Source organism: Galeopterus variegatus, unplaced genomic scaffold (genome assembly GCF_000696425.1).
Source record: "Galeopterus variegatus unplaced genomic scaffold, G_variegatus-3.0.2 Scaffold6618, whole genome shotgun sequence".
NCBI lineage: Eukaryota > Metazoa > Chordata > Mammalia > Dermoptera > Cynocephalidae > Galeopterus > Galeopterus variegatus.
Genome location: NW_007732729.1, coordinates 37,192 through 52,794, shown reverse-complemented (window position 1 = coordinate 52,794; position 15,603 = coordinate 37,192). Strand labels below are relative to the sequence as shown.

At 34.5% G+C, this 15,603-nt stretch overlaps 1 protein-coding gene across 1 annotated transcript in view; it reads right to left on the bottom strand.

Moving 5' to 3' along the window:
* CFH (complement factor H) overlaps positions 1-15,603 on the bottom strand; it is an 82,241-nt gene that overhangs the window by 41,456 nt on the left and 25,182 nt on the right. Inside the window, exons 9-10 of the mRNA XM_008591088.1 lie at positions 7,327-7,509; positions 6,634-6,810 (exon numbers count right to left, since the gene is read on the bottom strand). Coding sequence (XP_008589310.1) covers positions 6,634-6,810; positions 7,327-7,509 — 360 coding nt within the window. The remainder of the gene's footprint in view (positions 1-6,633; positions 6,811-7,326; positions 7,510-15,603) is intronic.

Sequence of the window (15,603 nt, the reverse complement as noted above, 5' to 3'; positions counted from 1 at the left end):
CGCCGCCGCGCTTCCCAAGCGGCGCACTTATCCAGTGCGCCACCGGGCCGGCCCCTTATCTCCCACTTATAAGTGAGGACATGCAGTATTTTCTGTTTCTGTGAATGGCTTACTTCATTTAACATAATTTTCTCTAAGTTCATGCATGTTGCTCTGAATGCCAGTATTTCATTCTTTTTTTATGGCAGAGTAGTATTCTACCGTATAAATACACCACATTTTCCTCATCCAGTCATCCATTGATGGACAGTTAGGCTGGTTCCAACTCTCGTCTATTGTAAATAGAGCTGCAATCAACATGGGAGTACAAGCATCCCTTCCGCATGATGACTTCCATTCCTTCGGCTGTATGCCTAGCAGTGGAATAGCAGAATCATATGGGCAGTTCTGTCCATGGTTGTTAGAGGAACCTCCATATGGTTTTCCATAAAGGCTGCCCCAATTTACAGTCTCACCCATTTACAGTGTAGGAGGGCTCCCCTTTCTCTGCATCCTCATCAGCACTTGCTACTCCCTGCCTTTTTGATAATAGCCAGTCTAACTGGAGTGAGATGGTATCTCACTGTGGTTTTGATTTGCATTTGCCTGATGCCAAGTGATGCTGAGCATTTTTTCATATGTCATTCATGTATCTTCCTTTGAGAAATACCTATACAGTTCCTTTACTCATATTTTAATCAGGTCATTTGTTTTTTTATTGTTAAGTTGTTTGTGTTTCTTGTGTATTCTGGATATCAATCCTCTGTCAGATACATAGTTTGCAAATATTTTCTTCCACTCCATAGGTTGTCTTTTCACACTGTTATTTGTTGCTTTGGCTGTGCAGAAGCTTTTTAGTTTGATATAGTACCATTTGTTTATTTTTTCCTTTTGTCACCTGTGCTTTATTGATAGTGTTCATAAAGTCTTTGCCCAGTTCTACTACCTGAAGTGTTTCCCCTATGTTTTCTTTTAGGAGTTTTAACATAATGCTGCAAAAAAATAAATAACACACTTGCTTTTGTTTTAGCAGATTAGTTTTTAAAAAATCACAATTAAATGAGAATTGCTGGGATTCCATTCCTAAAAGTCTATTCCTAACTTCCACATAGCAATGTTTTTACTTGTATGTGTGTTTGTTTCCATTTTTTTATGCTAATTTTTTATAAATTCTCTTTCCCATCATTTTATGAAAAGCACTACCTTAATAAGAAAATATCTTGACTGTTGGGTATTATTCAACTGCTATATTTATATATTCATCATAAGTTATGAAATGTGATTTTAAAGAACAGAGTGAATGGGCACACGCCAAATTAGAAACATTTGTCTTCATCCAAACATCAAAATCATAAATCCTAGTACTAATTTGTGGAAATGTTAGTATGCATTTTTCACTCTGAGATGTATACTCCTTTAAGATTGCTGTAAACATCATTTAGTTTAAGTGGTTTATGATGACAACAATTTTTGGAAACCTTTTCCCAAATGAGAGAACTCCCCGGATATGTAAACTCCAATATTAGTCATTTTGTATGCAATTTTCTGCTACATTGTTGAGGAAGATTATTCGAAAAGAATAATATGCTGTTCATTCAACTTTGGAAGTCTACTCTATGCTCACAAATTTGTAGCTATGGATTTACATGGTCATAAGTCTTTTAAAAACTTGCAATAAAAAGCTATTTTGGACACATCAGTTTCTACTGCTACTCCAACTTCCTCCCCTTCACATTCTCTTGTGATTTCTGGTGACATTGGAACGGCCAAGAGTCATATACTCATAATTTTATATTATTTTTAAAGAAGGCCCCTCAGAATTGCAAATGCTTCTGACCTCATAAAGCCTGGCTCTTTCCATAATCACAGAAAACAAAATCATAATTACTTTAATCTCTCAGAATAAAATCCAAACTCGTTATGAACCAGCCCTTGCCTGCTCTTCCAGTGTTAGCAAATGTCTCTCTCTCCCATTCAATCCAGATTTTAGGTTTCGTTGTTGTTGTTTGTTTATTTATTTTTTTATTATGAATATTCATGAGATACAAAGCTGATTGTCACCCCTTGTGCCCATGATGTGAGAGCCAGATTCATACTGGCAGCATACCCATTAGAACAAATTGCATTTGTACCCTGTGTCCCCCACCCAATTATCTCCAACCTCCCTCCACCGCCCCCTTCCCCCCAACACACTACTTTGTAGCCCGAGGACAGATTCTGGTTTTATGATCTTTCAATTTTTAAAATAGGTCAAGTTCTTTGCTCACTCAGCTGTTGCACATGCCCTTCTCACCACAGTGAATGGTTTTCAACCTTTCTTTGCATAGATGCTTTCCTATAGAAAATAGAGTTTCAGTTCCCCCTTTTATCTATCTAAATCACTGGATATTTTTGTTTGTTTCTTTGAACACAGTGATATATAAAATTTATTTTAAAATTTTTTCTCTTTTGGCTTATTACTTGGCTTAATTCATTGTGTTTTATTTTTTTTGTTTTCACTCTTCTATACTGGAATGAAAGAGCTGGAAAGGCAGACCCTTGTTTGTGTTTGTTGCCATTGTCTCCTATTCTAAACAGGTGTTTGTTGACATCACGAATGACTCATGTAACTGGGCTCTAGACGCTGCTCATCAAGTCTACCTTGCATCCCTCTCCTGCCACATTTTTAAACCTTTTTTCCTCTCTCTAGTGCCCCTCGTCCTCCTTCGCCAGTGCCCCCTTCAATCTCAGATGATCTCATCTCATACATCAGAGCACAACAGAGCGCTTCAGCTCCTGCATCTTTCCAGCACTAGATTCACACGCACATTTTCCTTCCGTCCTCCTGTTACGAAGCTGTAAGTAGCACTGTTGCCACCAAAGCCTAATTCCTCCACAGGACCTCTGATTCCCTTGCGCTCCCATTTTCTCAGGGAACTGTGTATGTCACGTATTCAATCTCTGCTGCTGTCTCTCTCTGCTAAACCCTCTACAGCATTCAGTAATCTCATATCTCCTCTCTTTGGTGCAGAATTTCCTCTAGCAGTATTCTGAACTTCCTACTTGCTGCACAACCAAACTTCTTGGAAGAGAGTTATCACCACAGACTGTGCTAAATTTCTTGCAAATCACTTTTGCTTAGCAGATTCCATTTAGGTTCTGCCCCTCCTACTCCATTAAAAACCATTTCTCTTACACTTATTGGCCTCCCTGCTGCCAAATCCATTACATTTTGTATAGCCTTCTAACTGGACATATCAACTGAATTAGAAATATTCATTACTCCAACTGTCATAATAATGTAATTAGATTACAATTCTCTTGACTGTATTATATGATAGAAACGATGGCAAGAAATATACATGAACTATTTAGTCTATTACCAAAACAATCCATTGAAATATTAGAGCAAATGTAAACACTAAAACATATTATAGATAAGAGTCAGCAAAGCTTCCAGTAGGCTTGGCTTGTTGCCCACAGTACATGCTTAACACGTGGTGAAATTGGAATTAGAATCCACACAGAATGTCTCCATAAGCTTCATTATTAATCAGTCTGTTATACTTCCTGTTCCTTTAATCGTTTCCTTCTTTATACATCCATGACAACTTTCATTCCTAGATTTTTTCTCCTGTTTCTCTGCGTCCTCCATTTTTCCATCTACTTTGATATCTATTCTTCTCCTGTCTAACATCTAAAGGTTGGGATGTTCAGGGCTCAGTCTCAAGTGCTCTTCTCCTTTCAGTCTGTATTCCTTTCCAATTTAATGTTATCTTTTATATGGTGATAATCCCAAATGCACAGCTCCTTGCTAGACCTATATCCAAGTCTATATACCCAACTCTCCAGTGTACTTGTCCAATTCTGATGGGCAGCTCAAGTATAATGTGTCCAAGTCTAGAGTTGTGTTGTTCCTACCAAAGTGTCCTCTATCTTGTCAGCACCACCTAACAAAATGGCATTTTTATTTACCTACATGCTTATGAGAAAACAATGAAAAAGCGGCATTGCCATTTACCTACATGCTCATGACAAAAAAATGAAAAACAATCACGTGATTCCCTTGATCTCACTCCCTCTCACACCCAACATTTAGTACCATCGCCTGTACTTGGCACCACCAAAATGAAGGCCAATTCCGTCATCTGCTCTGCATCTCCTCAACTATCACATCTCTCAATTCCCACCTTTCTCACTAGACATAGAACTTTCAAATACACAGACCAAATTATATGATTTATTTTCCTAAAACTATTTTATGTCTTTTTTATCAAGCATAGAGTAAATCCAAATGCTAACATATCCTGAGTTAACCTGAATAATCTTTCCTTTGCCTCCTACCTAGCCTCAGCTAATAAAATTCTCCCACAACTTGACTGGAATCTGCTCACTCTGATATTTCCCAAAAAGCGTTTTGTTTTCAATGATTTGCACATACTGTTCCTTTTGCCTGGAGCTCTCTACACACCTTCATTTTCTCACAGATTCAAACCCTCTTCTAACGCTGGAAAATGGACTGATTGGCAAACATAAAAGAGATTAGGTAGCAGTTCACGGAACTTGTTAAAGTTAAATAAAGAGCTACTCTCAGAAACTGCAGAAATTAACACTCAAGGTAGAAGTTGTAAAGCAGAAACTGAACAGCAAAATAGCTGAGGAAGTCATGGCAAACAATAATTTTGGGAATGGCCGCCCAGCTTTAAACAGCTAGAAAGCTTGCATTTAGAAAAAAACCATTCTCTATTTCTATATTTGATGTTGAACATGTTTCTAAAAGGGAAACATATAAAGAAAAGATAAACATATGTTCAATAACATTTTATAAAGACTCAAAAAATATGACAATAGAAAAATAGTGGGTTCTTAAAAATAAAAACTAAGATAATCTGAATCATCCAAGTTTTTATGTGAAAGAAGTTATGAGTTCTTAAAAATATTACATCAAGACCCATTATGAAAATTATTTAACAAAGTAGGATTTAAAACACTGATAATCATATCTAAAATTTATTAGAAATTACTTGTCTAATGGACCCAGAATGCTATAGCATTCCAGAACACTGAGAGAATTTTTTTTGTTTGTTTGTGTTTTCCTGGGACTTGTTTTAAGTCTTGCCTGGTTTGGCTCTCTTAGGCAACCACAAAACTCACGTAGCCAATTGGAGGGTCTGAGCTCAGGTGATGATCGTAGAGAATCTGTCAAAACAGCAGTCACAACTTTGGCTCCAAGAATTAGAAATGTCATCATAATTGTGTGCTTCAAACCATATGAATGTTTGGAGTTCAAAGAAGATGAGAAGAGCAACACACTGATTTATCTCATAAGGCCAAAACGATGATTCCTCAAATTATTGTAACTTAATTTGAAAAAATAAAAGTAGAATTCTGAAAGTTACTAGGTCTCTTCTGAGAACTTTTCCCAAAACTCAATCATGGATAAAGAAAAAATCAAAAGAGAAGCATTAAATATTTTGACTGAAATGATAATAAAAACATATTAAATAAAACTTCATGAGATGACAGTAAAGTAGTGCTGAGAACGAAATTTATCATTAAATGCTGTAAAATAAAAGAATAAAGACTGAAAACCAATAATTGTTTTAATTATAAAAAATTACAAATATAATCACACTCAACATAAGTATAAATTTTGAAAAACTTAAAATATAAGCAGAAATCAAATAGAAAACTAACAGTGGAGAAAACACAGGTAAGAGATGGCTTTGTAAAAAAAGAAAATTAATAAACTTGATAAATCCTATGCAAGAATAATCTGGAAAATCAAAGAATTCCAGCAACAAACAGTAAAAAAAATGAACTGAAGAGATGAAAATATCCTTTTTTAGGCACTGGAAAACAGGCAGCACCTGACTGTAATTCCAGAGAAAAAGAGACAAAAGAGTGGAGCTTTATCATCTAAATGACTTTATGCTTGGAGGAATATTCCAGATAAGGTACAGAGAGGAACATTCCAAGTAGAAAATGACACTCTTGCTGAATAGAAGACACAAAAACCAGTGTTCTCAAAGAGGTTGGGATCACTAGAATTTGCAGGATAGAGAGCCAGGAAAGGAAAAACTACAGAGTGAGTTAAAGAAACCATGGCAATCTCCTAGATTCTCTTGCTGAATACTGACACACTGTAAAGAAGGGGAAATAGANTGTTAAAGTTAAATAAAGAGCTACTCTCAGAAACTGCAGAAATTAACACTCAAGGTAGAAGGTGTAAAGCAGAAACTGAACAGCAAAATAGCTGAGGAAGTCATGGCAAACAATAATTTTGGGAATGGCCGCCCAGCTTTAAACAGCTAGAAAGCTTGCATTTAGGATAACAGCAAACATAGCAAACAATAATTTTGGGAATGGCCGCCCAGCTTTAAACAGCTAGAAAGCTTGCATTTAGAATAACAGCAACAATTATACTTTAATCACAAACCTGTGATGTATCTGGCCCATAAAAAAAACGTTAATTTAATGCACTATTTTAAAAACATATTATCATTGGGTTTCTAAAACCCTCTCCTCCCAGTTTACATTAAATCATAGGGAGACCCATTGATTTTCATCATTGTTTCTTTAAAATGTCTGTAGATAATTTAGATTTTTGAGCAGAACACAAACAGATTTATTTTAATCCTAATAAAAATAATCCTGAAGAAAAATATTACTTACCATCACATGCGGGTGTATCAGACCAACCATTGTAACCACATACTATGGAACCTTTGATATCATTGTGTCTGTTTTCATATCCATCATGGCATTCATAGTCCAGTGTGTCATTGACCTTAAACCATGTGCTGTTACTTTTGGTTCTGGCATTCTTAAATAGTGGAGTTTCACAAGATTCTAATGCATAATAAAATTGAAGATGTCATTTCTAATGGAATGAAATCTAACCGAATAATTCCCATTACAAGAACAAAAAGGTTTATCAAAAAGTATGTGCTAATAAATAAGTACAATATGAAAATAATCTGATATCAGTGATAAATCATTCTCTTGAAGTAGGTACTAAGAATAAAAATATATATATGTTTTTTAAACAATATTTTTAAAAATCACTTAAACCCCCTGAAAAATTTATTTTAAGAGCATTTTTATCAATTCAATTATACTTATGCATTTATGACAATGCTAGTAAAAAACAGGNACAGAATGCTTTAAAGTAGAAAAAATTTGAATAAAAAAAGGACTGATAGTCTAGCAATTAATCTTGAAAGTAAAATGATTTGTACTTTTTTCTCAAAGTTTTTATTTATGTTTTTAAATGAAACCACATCAGCCCACTCAAAGAAGAATAAAGTTAAAGTAAACTTGTGTACATCAACAGGATAATGAATACTAACACAATAAATTACTTACTAATACATTTCGGTTGAGCTGACCACCCACTTTGCAGACATGTAACTGATCCTGATATTTCACCATCTGTTGTTACATATCCTGATTTACACGTATATTGTGTTTGTTTATTTATGTCATATACAACACCAGGTTCAGAAAAAAAACCATTCTCTATTTCTATATTTGATGTTGAACATGTTTCTAAAAGGGAAACATATAAAGAAAAGATAAACATATGTTCAATAACATTTTATAAAGACTCAAAAAATATGACAATAGAAAAATAGTGGGTTCTTAAAAATAAAAACTAAGATAATCTGAATCATCCAAGTTTTAATGTGAAAGAAGTTATGAGTTCTTAAAAATATTACATCAAGACCCATTATGAAAATTATTTAACAAACTAGGATTTAAAACACTCATAATTATATCTAAATTTATTAGAAATTGCTTGTCTAATGGACCCAGAATGCTAAAGCATTCCAGAACACTGAGAGAATTTTTTTTGTTTGTTTGTGTTTTCCTGGGACTTGTTTTAAGTCTTGCCTGGTTTGGCTCTCTTAGGCAACCACAAAACTCACGTAGCCAATTGGAGGGTCTGAGCTCAGGTGATGATCTTAAACAATCTGTCAAAACAGCAGTCACAACTTTGGCTCCAAGAATTAGAAATGTCATCATAATTGTGTGCTTCAAACCATATGAATGTTTGGAGTTCAAAGAAGATGAGAAGAGCAACACACTGATTTATCTCATAAGGCCAAAACGATGATTCCTCAAATTATTGTAACTTAATTTGAAAAAATAAACGTAGAATTCTGAAAGTTACTAGGTCTCTTCTGAGAACTTTTCCCAAAACTCAGTCATGGATAAAGAAAAAATCAAAAGAGAAGCGTTCAATATTTTGACTGAAATGATACTAAAAACATACTACATAAAACTTCATGAGATGACAGTAAAGTAGTGCAGAGAATGAAATTTATCATTAAATGCTGTAAAATAAAAGAATAAAGACTGAAAACCAATAATTGTTTTAATTATAAAAAATTACAAATATAATCACACTCAACATAAGTATAAATTTTGAAAAACTTAAAATATAAGCAGAAATCAAACAGAAAACAAACAGTGGAGAAAATTAACAGAGGTAAGAAATGGCTTTGTAAAAAAAGAAAATTAATAAGCTTGATAAATATTATGCAAGAATAATCTGGAAAATCAAAGAATTCCAGCAACAAACAGGAAGGAAAAACTACAGAGTGAGTTAAAGAAACCTTCATGGCAATCTCCTAGATTCTCTTGCTGAATACTGACACACTGTAAAGAAGGGGAAATAGAGGAACACGCCATGAGAATGGGTCATGGATAACTCCAGAGGAAGAACAACTACCAGAGAAAAGTAAGGTGAAAGAATCCCACAGAACACACAACCCTGGAGGAAATTCACATTTGATTATTACGAGTGGAAAGACTCTTGAGCATCCAGATCATTTCGTAGAGACACCAGAAGAAGGCTTATTAGTATTCTAAATAAACTCGTTATAGAGTAAAGGCTTATAAAACCCTGCTTAATGAAGTTTGAAATCAAGACTTGAAAGGATCACGTTGATCCATAACAGACTTAGCCTTCTAAAACAAAATTTAAAACAGGTAATTCTCGAGTTTTCCAACCCTAAACACTGAGAGATACAAACTATAAAAGCTCCAAGGAAGGCCTTTTCTCTTAACCAAAAGACAAGGAGAAGGATGAAAAAAGAAAAAAAAAAGTTTTGGCAAAACTTCTTCATTCCCCAAAAACCAGAATATCTTTTCGGCAATATCTACTCTACTTCAGCCAAATATCAATGGATAAATCACATCAATATTTGGAGAATGACACTGAAACAGTACGAAATACACCTGTACCGGAAAAGAATATGGTTCTACTTTAAAATCCTTAGCCTCTATTCAAGACATTAGAAAAAGTAGAAAAAATTAAATTCAAAGTAAGCAGAAAAAAGAAAAGCACAATAATGACAAGATCTGAAATAACAAAGTAAAAAGTAAATGTATATAAAACAAGGAAACCAAAGCCTTGTTGTTTTAGAAGATCTCTAAAACTGATAAACCTTTAGACAGGCTTATCAGGGAAAAATAGAGATAACACAAATTGGTCAAATAAGCAAAAACAGAAATGGCATCACTGCAGTTTTTACATATACTAAAAAAAAAGGAAATATTATGAAAATGGCATGCCAATAAATTCAACTACTCAAATAAATAAACAAATGTATTTAAGTCACAAATCACCATAGCTCACTTAAGACGAAATAGATAACATGAATAAATTATATGTATTAAACAAATTAAATTTGTAGTTTAAACATGAAAAAACAGGAAAGCGATGCTTAAAAAGAGTGATTTTATGTTCATACAAAAAACTAGACATAAATATTCTTTAGCAGCATGCCCCACTAATGCCCCAAACAACCCAAATGTCCTTCAATGAGTGACTGGATTAACAGTAGACTGTGGTACACAATGCAATGAAATAATACTCAGCAGTAAAAAGAAAGAGCTATTGATACACTGAATTATGAATTATGAACATGAATTATGCTAATTGAAAGCCAGACTCAACAGATTACATCCTGTTTTCATATACATAACTCTGGAAAAAGCCACACTACAGCTATCAGGAGCAGATCAGTGATTCCTAGGGGACAGGAGTAGGGAAAACATGGTGTGAGTACAAAGAAAGGGCATGAGGGAAGTTCTGCAGTGAGAGAATTGCTACTTATCTAGCTGGCGGCAGTGCTTATATGACCAATGTATTTTTCGAATATCATAGATCTCTACAACAAAAAGCAAAAATAATTTTGCTGTATGTAAATTTTTTAAAACTGCTACCAGTTTTTAAAACTGGAGGATTATCAAATATTTTCATCTTTCATTGCAGATGTTAGATATAGGTGTATTATTACCCTCGATTCTTTATTCAATAGCCAAACATGGCTGTGAAAAATACTGATGGACCTTGGGGGTTAACTGTATACTATAGCAGACTGAAAAACTAGTACGTATATTCAGAAGCATCAGTCAAAATGGCATTAACCATTCAAGTTTCAGAACAAGCTAAAGGAAACTGGTATTCTGTGATCCATTTGGCTGATGTTTTCTGTTCAGTGGCTACTTCAACAGAAATCACAGCCAATTTCCATTCAGGACACACTCCAATATATACCTTCTGCACTCACTCAAGTATATTTGAATTCTTCTGTTTATTGTCCCAACATGGTTATTGGAGATTTAGATTTGATTTAATTAAAAAGCACCATGATTCACAAATGATTGAATATATATTGATGATATAATGTTGATATCTTAATCTGAAAATTGTTAAGACTTTTTCATTATATGACAACCATAGAGTAGCTAAAGAACCTGACTAAAGTACAGAGCCCAGCATGAACAGAAAAATTCTTATGAATAACTTGAGCAAGACAGACTAAAGACTTCTCTAAAAGAAAGAAAGAAGAGGGGGAGTGGAGATAGGAAAGGAGCTAGAGAGGGAAGGAAGGAGGAAATGGAAGGAAGGAAGGAAAGAAAGAAAGAAACAGGGAGGGAGGGAGAAAAAAAGAAAGGAAGGAATGAATGATGAGAGAACAGAAGAAAGATGGAAGGAAGGAAGGAAGGAAACAACTCTTCAACTCAAGTATATTTGAATTCTTCTGTTTATTGTCCCAACATGGTTATTGGAGATTTAGATTTGATTTAATTAAAAAGCACCATGATTCACAAATGATTGAATATATATTGATGATATAATGTTGATATCTTAATCTGAAAATTCTTAAGACTTTTTAATTATATGACAAGCATAGAGTAGCTAAAGAACCTGACTAAAGTACAGAGCCCAGCATGAACAGAAAAATTCTTATGAATAACTTGAGCAAGACAGACTAAAGACTTCTCTAAAAGAAAGAAAGGAGAGTGGGAGTGGAGATAGGAAAGGAGCTAGAGAGGGAAGGAAGGAGGAAATGGAAGGAAGGAAGGAAGGAAGGAAGGAAGGAAGGAAGGAAGGAAGGAAGGAAGGAAGGAAGGAAGAAAGGAAGGAAATAACTCTTCCAACTCCAAAACGAAAGCAAGAGATACAAAATTTGACAGTGTTGCTTTTATCAGGAGAAACTGTCTATCAAATCAAGGGATATGATTAGCTTCTATTAGAAAAATTGACCAGAAAAAAATAAAAATAATAAGATCATCAGACACTGAATGTAGCAATGATCCACCTAGCAAGAAATCCACTAAAATCTGTTGCTCCCAGTTCCAGATGATCTTGACCATGATGTATATTTATTCTGAATATGAGTTTTTACATCTGGTAACCAAAGAAAATTTCTTTACACTATTTGAAGATTGCGGCCTTAAATTACTTCTGTTTCTATATCATCTGATGAAGGGACCCCTTTTATTGCAGGTGCAGTGCAACAATGGGCTAACATCACAACAATAAACTCATTATATGATACCCAAAATGTAGTGAGCTGATCAAAAATTAGAATGTGTGAATTAAATACCTACTTAGTAATTTTGTTGGGTGGGATATGAATGGTTTTCAGAATGGTTGAAAGAATGGTTTGCGTGAGTAAATGTGTGTTAAAACTTGGAAATAAAGGGACACATATTTGGGATATTGTGGAGAAGGTAGGGAAGAGGAGTAAGGAAATTAGATAAGTGTATTCACTACTTCTAATTTTTTTTCTTTTACTCTGCCCGATCCTGTAGAACAGGAACCTGAATTACCTTTGGAAGTACAGAGGAAGGATCAATGGCTAAACACGACACCACTGCAATACTTCTAAATACTAAGGGCTTTAGGAGATAGTTTTTTCTCCATACCTATGTAAGCTGGGATTAATCATTTCTGTCTCTTTTTAACAAAGTTAATAAAAGAGTTTCATAACCTTGTATCCATCCACTTCTACTCCATGCTACTAAAAATGGATAAAAGGTGAAACATGCATATATCCAGGCTCATATTGCCACCGTGTCTGTGGCTCCATTCTCTGGCTAACCCTGATGGTCTTATCCGTGGTTGTGTGGGTGACGGAAGGATATGGGTTATAATTACTGCTGAATGAAAAAAAAAGGGGACCACTCAACCACAAAGGAAGACAATGGAAAAAGGAAAAATGGATCTATAAAAAAAACAGAAAAAAGAAATGACACTAACAAGTTCCTATATCAATAATAACCCTCAGGCCGGCCCAGTGGCGCACTGGATAGTGCGCAGCTTGGGAAGCGCGGCAGCGCAATAATAATAATAATAATAATAATAATAATAATAATAATAATAATAATAATAATAATAATAATAATAATAATAATAATAATAATAATAATAATAATAATAATAATAATAATAATAATAATAATAATAATAATAATAATAATAATAACCCTCAATGTAAGTAGATCAAATGCACCAATTAAAAGACACAGAGTGGCTGAAATGGATTACAAAACAGGAACCAACAATATGCTGCCCACCAGAAACTCCCATTACCTATAAATACACACAGTGACTGAAAGTGAAGGGATGGCAAGTGTGTGCAGAAAAGGAGCTGCTTACAGTGCTGGTGGGAGTGGAAACTGGTGCAGCCACCGTGGAAAACACTACGGAGGTTCCTCAGAGAACTAAAAATAGATCTGTCTTGTTATCCAGCTAGCCCACTGCTGGGTCTAGACCCCAAGGAAATGAAATCAGTACATCAAAAACACACCTGCACTATTCATAACACCCAAGAGATGGAATCGACCTAAATGTCCTTCGACAGATGAACAGATAAAGAAACCGTGGTGTATACACACAACAGAGTGCTATTCAGCTCGAAAAAGAAATGATATCATCTGCATCAACATGGATAAAACTGGAAACCATCATGTTAAGTGAAGTAAGTCAAGCACAGAAAGACAAATACTGCACGATGTCACTCATGCATGAAGTCTAAAATAAATAAACAAATGAAGCGGTTCGCACAGAAGGTAGAGGTGGAATAATGGTTCCCAACAGCGGGAGGGAAGAGGGGCTGGGGAGAGGAAGTGGTGGACGGAAGGGACAAAACTCTGCGAGCTACCCTAAGTGAATCACTGTGCAGCACGTGCATGTAAGCACTGAAACAACAGCTGGACTCCACAAATATGCACAAGCAAATGTTAAAATAAAAAAAAAAAGGAAAGAAAAAGGAGGGGGAAGATTGTTATCAAAAGGGGGCCAAAAAGTGCATAATGCAGAAAGGAAAAGTTTTTTTGTTTTTAAAAATTTGAAGTAATTTATTTTAAAATTTCTTAAATTTATATATATTTTGGGGGGGGTACATTTTAAAAATATTGTCTTGATGACATGTGACAGACTGGTAGCAAAAGAATATAATCCTGTGGTTATATTTACAAATGCCCTTAAAGTCAAAGCTATTTTGGTACATAAATCCCCTTCGTTGTTTAGAGCTGAAAGTCAAGAATAAGTACTAGGAGACTCAGATGAACAGCATTCGATCTTAAGCCATTTGTGTGATGCATCATAATGAGGCCAATAACACCTTGTAGATCAACTCTTGCAAGAGACCTAATATTGCCTTGTCTTTTGGTTCCAATTTTACAGGTCAATGAACGGGATGAGAGGAATTCTTCTGGGAAGTGCCTTGTTGGTTGGGGGTTGGGGGTGAAACACAGGGAGAGATGTTGGTCAAAGGACATGAAATTTCATTTAGACAGGACAAATAATTTCAAGAGATCTACTGTACAACATGGTGAATATGATTAATAATATATTGTACTCTTGAAAAGTGCCAAGATAGTGAATGCAACATGTTTTCACCACAAACATAATAAACTTGAGGTAAAGTATATGCTAACTAGCAAGATTCAGTCACTCCATGTGTACATGTGCTTCAAAACTTCATGTCGTACAAAGTAAATACATACAATTTTAAGTGTTAATTTTTAAAAAATTAAAAACTAATTTTCCAAAAGTACCTTGAGCAAAATTGCACAGGCCAGAGGTCTGAGAACAAGCCAAACTTGCCTTTAATGAAGAGATGTAAATTAAGGAAAATACGTGAATGATCCACATTAGCTGATTTACTGTGTAATGATATTAGACTAGCTTATAATGGAATCACTATTTGATGTAATATTGGCGTAACTGTTAAGATTAATTTGAAACTTATAAAGAAAGTTTATGATAATGTTGATATCAACGACCAAATTCATTGAGAGATTGAATTAAAACATACATCCATAGAAAAGAATAAAAAGTCCAGAAAACACACACGCACGTAAGCACACGAACATACACACATAAACTTACATTCAACAATTTTTGACAAATATGCCAGGTTACTCACTAAGCAAAAGAATAAAATTTGTAAAAACTCTCCTAGAACAAATGGAAACTCATATGAGAAAAATACATGAAATATCTGGAAATCAACACAGACATGAATGTAAAAGTAAGTGTATGAACTTTCCAGGAAAAAAAGTAGTAATACAAATATTTACAACTTTGGGATTGGCAAAGTGTTCTATATAGGGCACAAAATAAACCATTAAAAAACTGATAAATGTAAATTTCATCAATAGTTAAAATACTTGTTCCTAGAAATAAACTGTTAGAAACTCAAAAGTAAGACACAAAACATGAGAAAATATTTGAAAATCGTATATCTGATAAAAAAATTATATTCCAAATATTTAAAGAACTATTGCCACTGAATTATATGACAAACTACCCAATCAAGATGGAAAAAAAAGTAAATTTTATCAAAGAAAGATAGAACAATAGCCAATAAACAGGTTAAAATGTGCTTACCAGCATCAGTCACCCAGGAAAGTAAAATAAAAGCACCATGACTTTCTGGTATAGATACTGGATGGTGTAGATACTGGATAGTATAGATGTGCCATTATGGTTAAAATTTAAAAATTGACCATCCTTTTTATTAATGAGAATGTGAATCATCTGAAACTCTCGTACATTACTGGTGGGAATGTAAATTGATAAAACCATTTCGAAAATCAGTATGGCAATTTTTTATAGATGTAATCTAGCACGCACCATACAAATCCAGTAATTTCACTGTTAGTTATTTATTCACGAAATAGGGGGATTCTGGTCAAGATGGAGGAATAGATGGTCCCCAGTGTCACTCTCTCCCACAAATCAACCAATTCACAACAACTAAAAAGCAACAACAGCCTGTCCCATGGGAAGTGTTTGGAGCATGGTCGGTGGGGGAGATGGGCCCACTGGAGGAG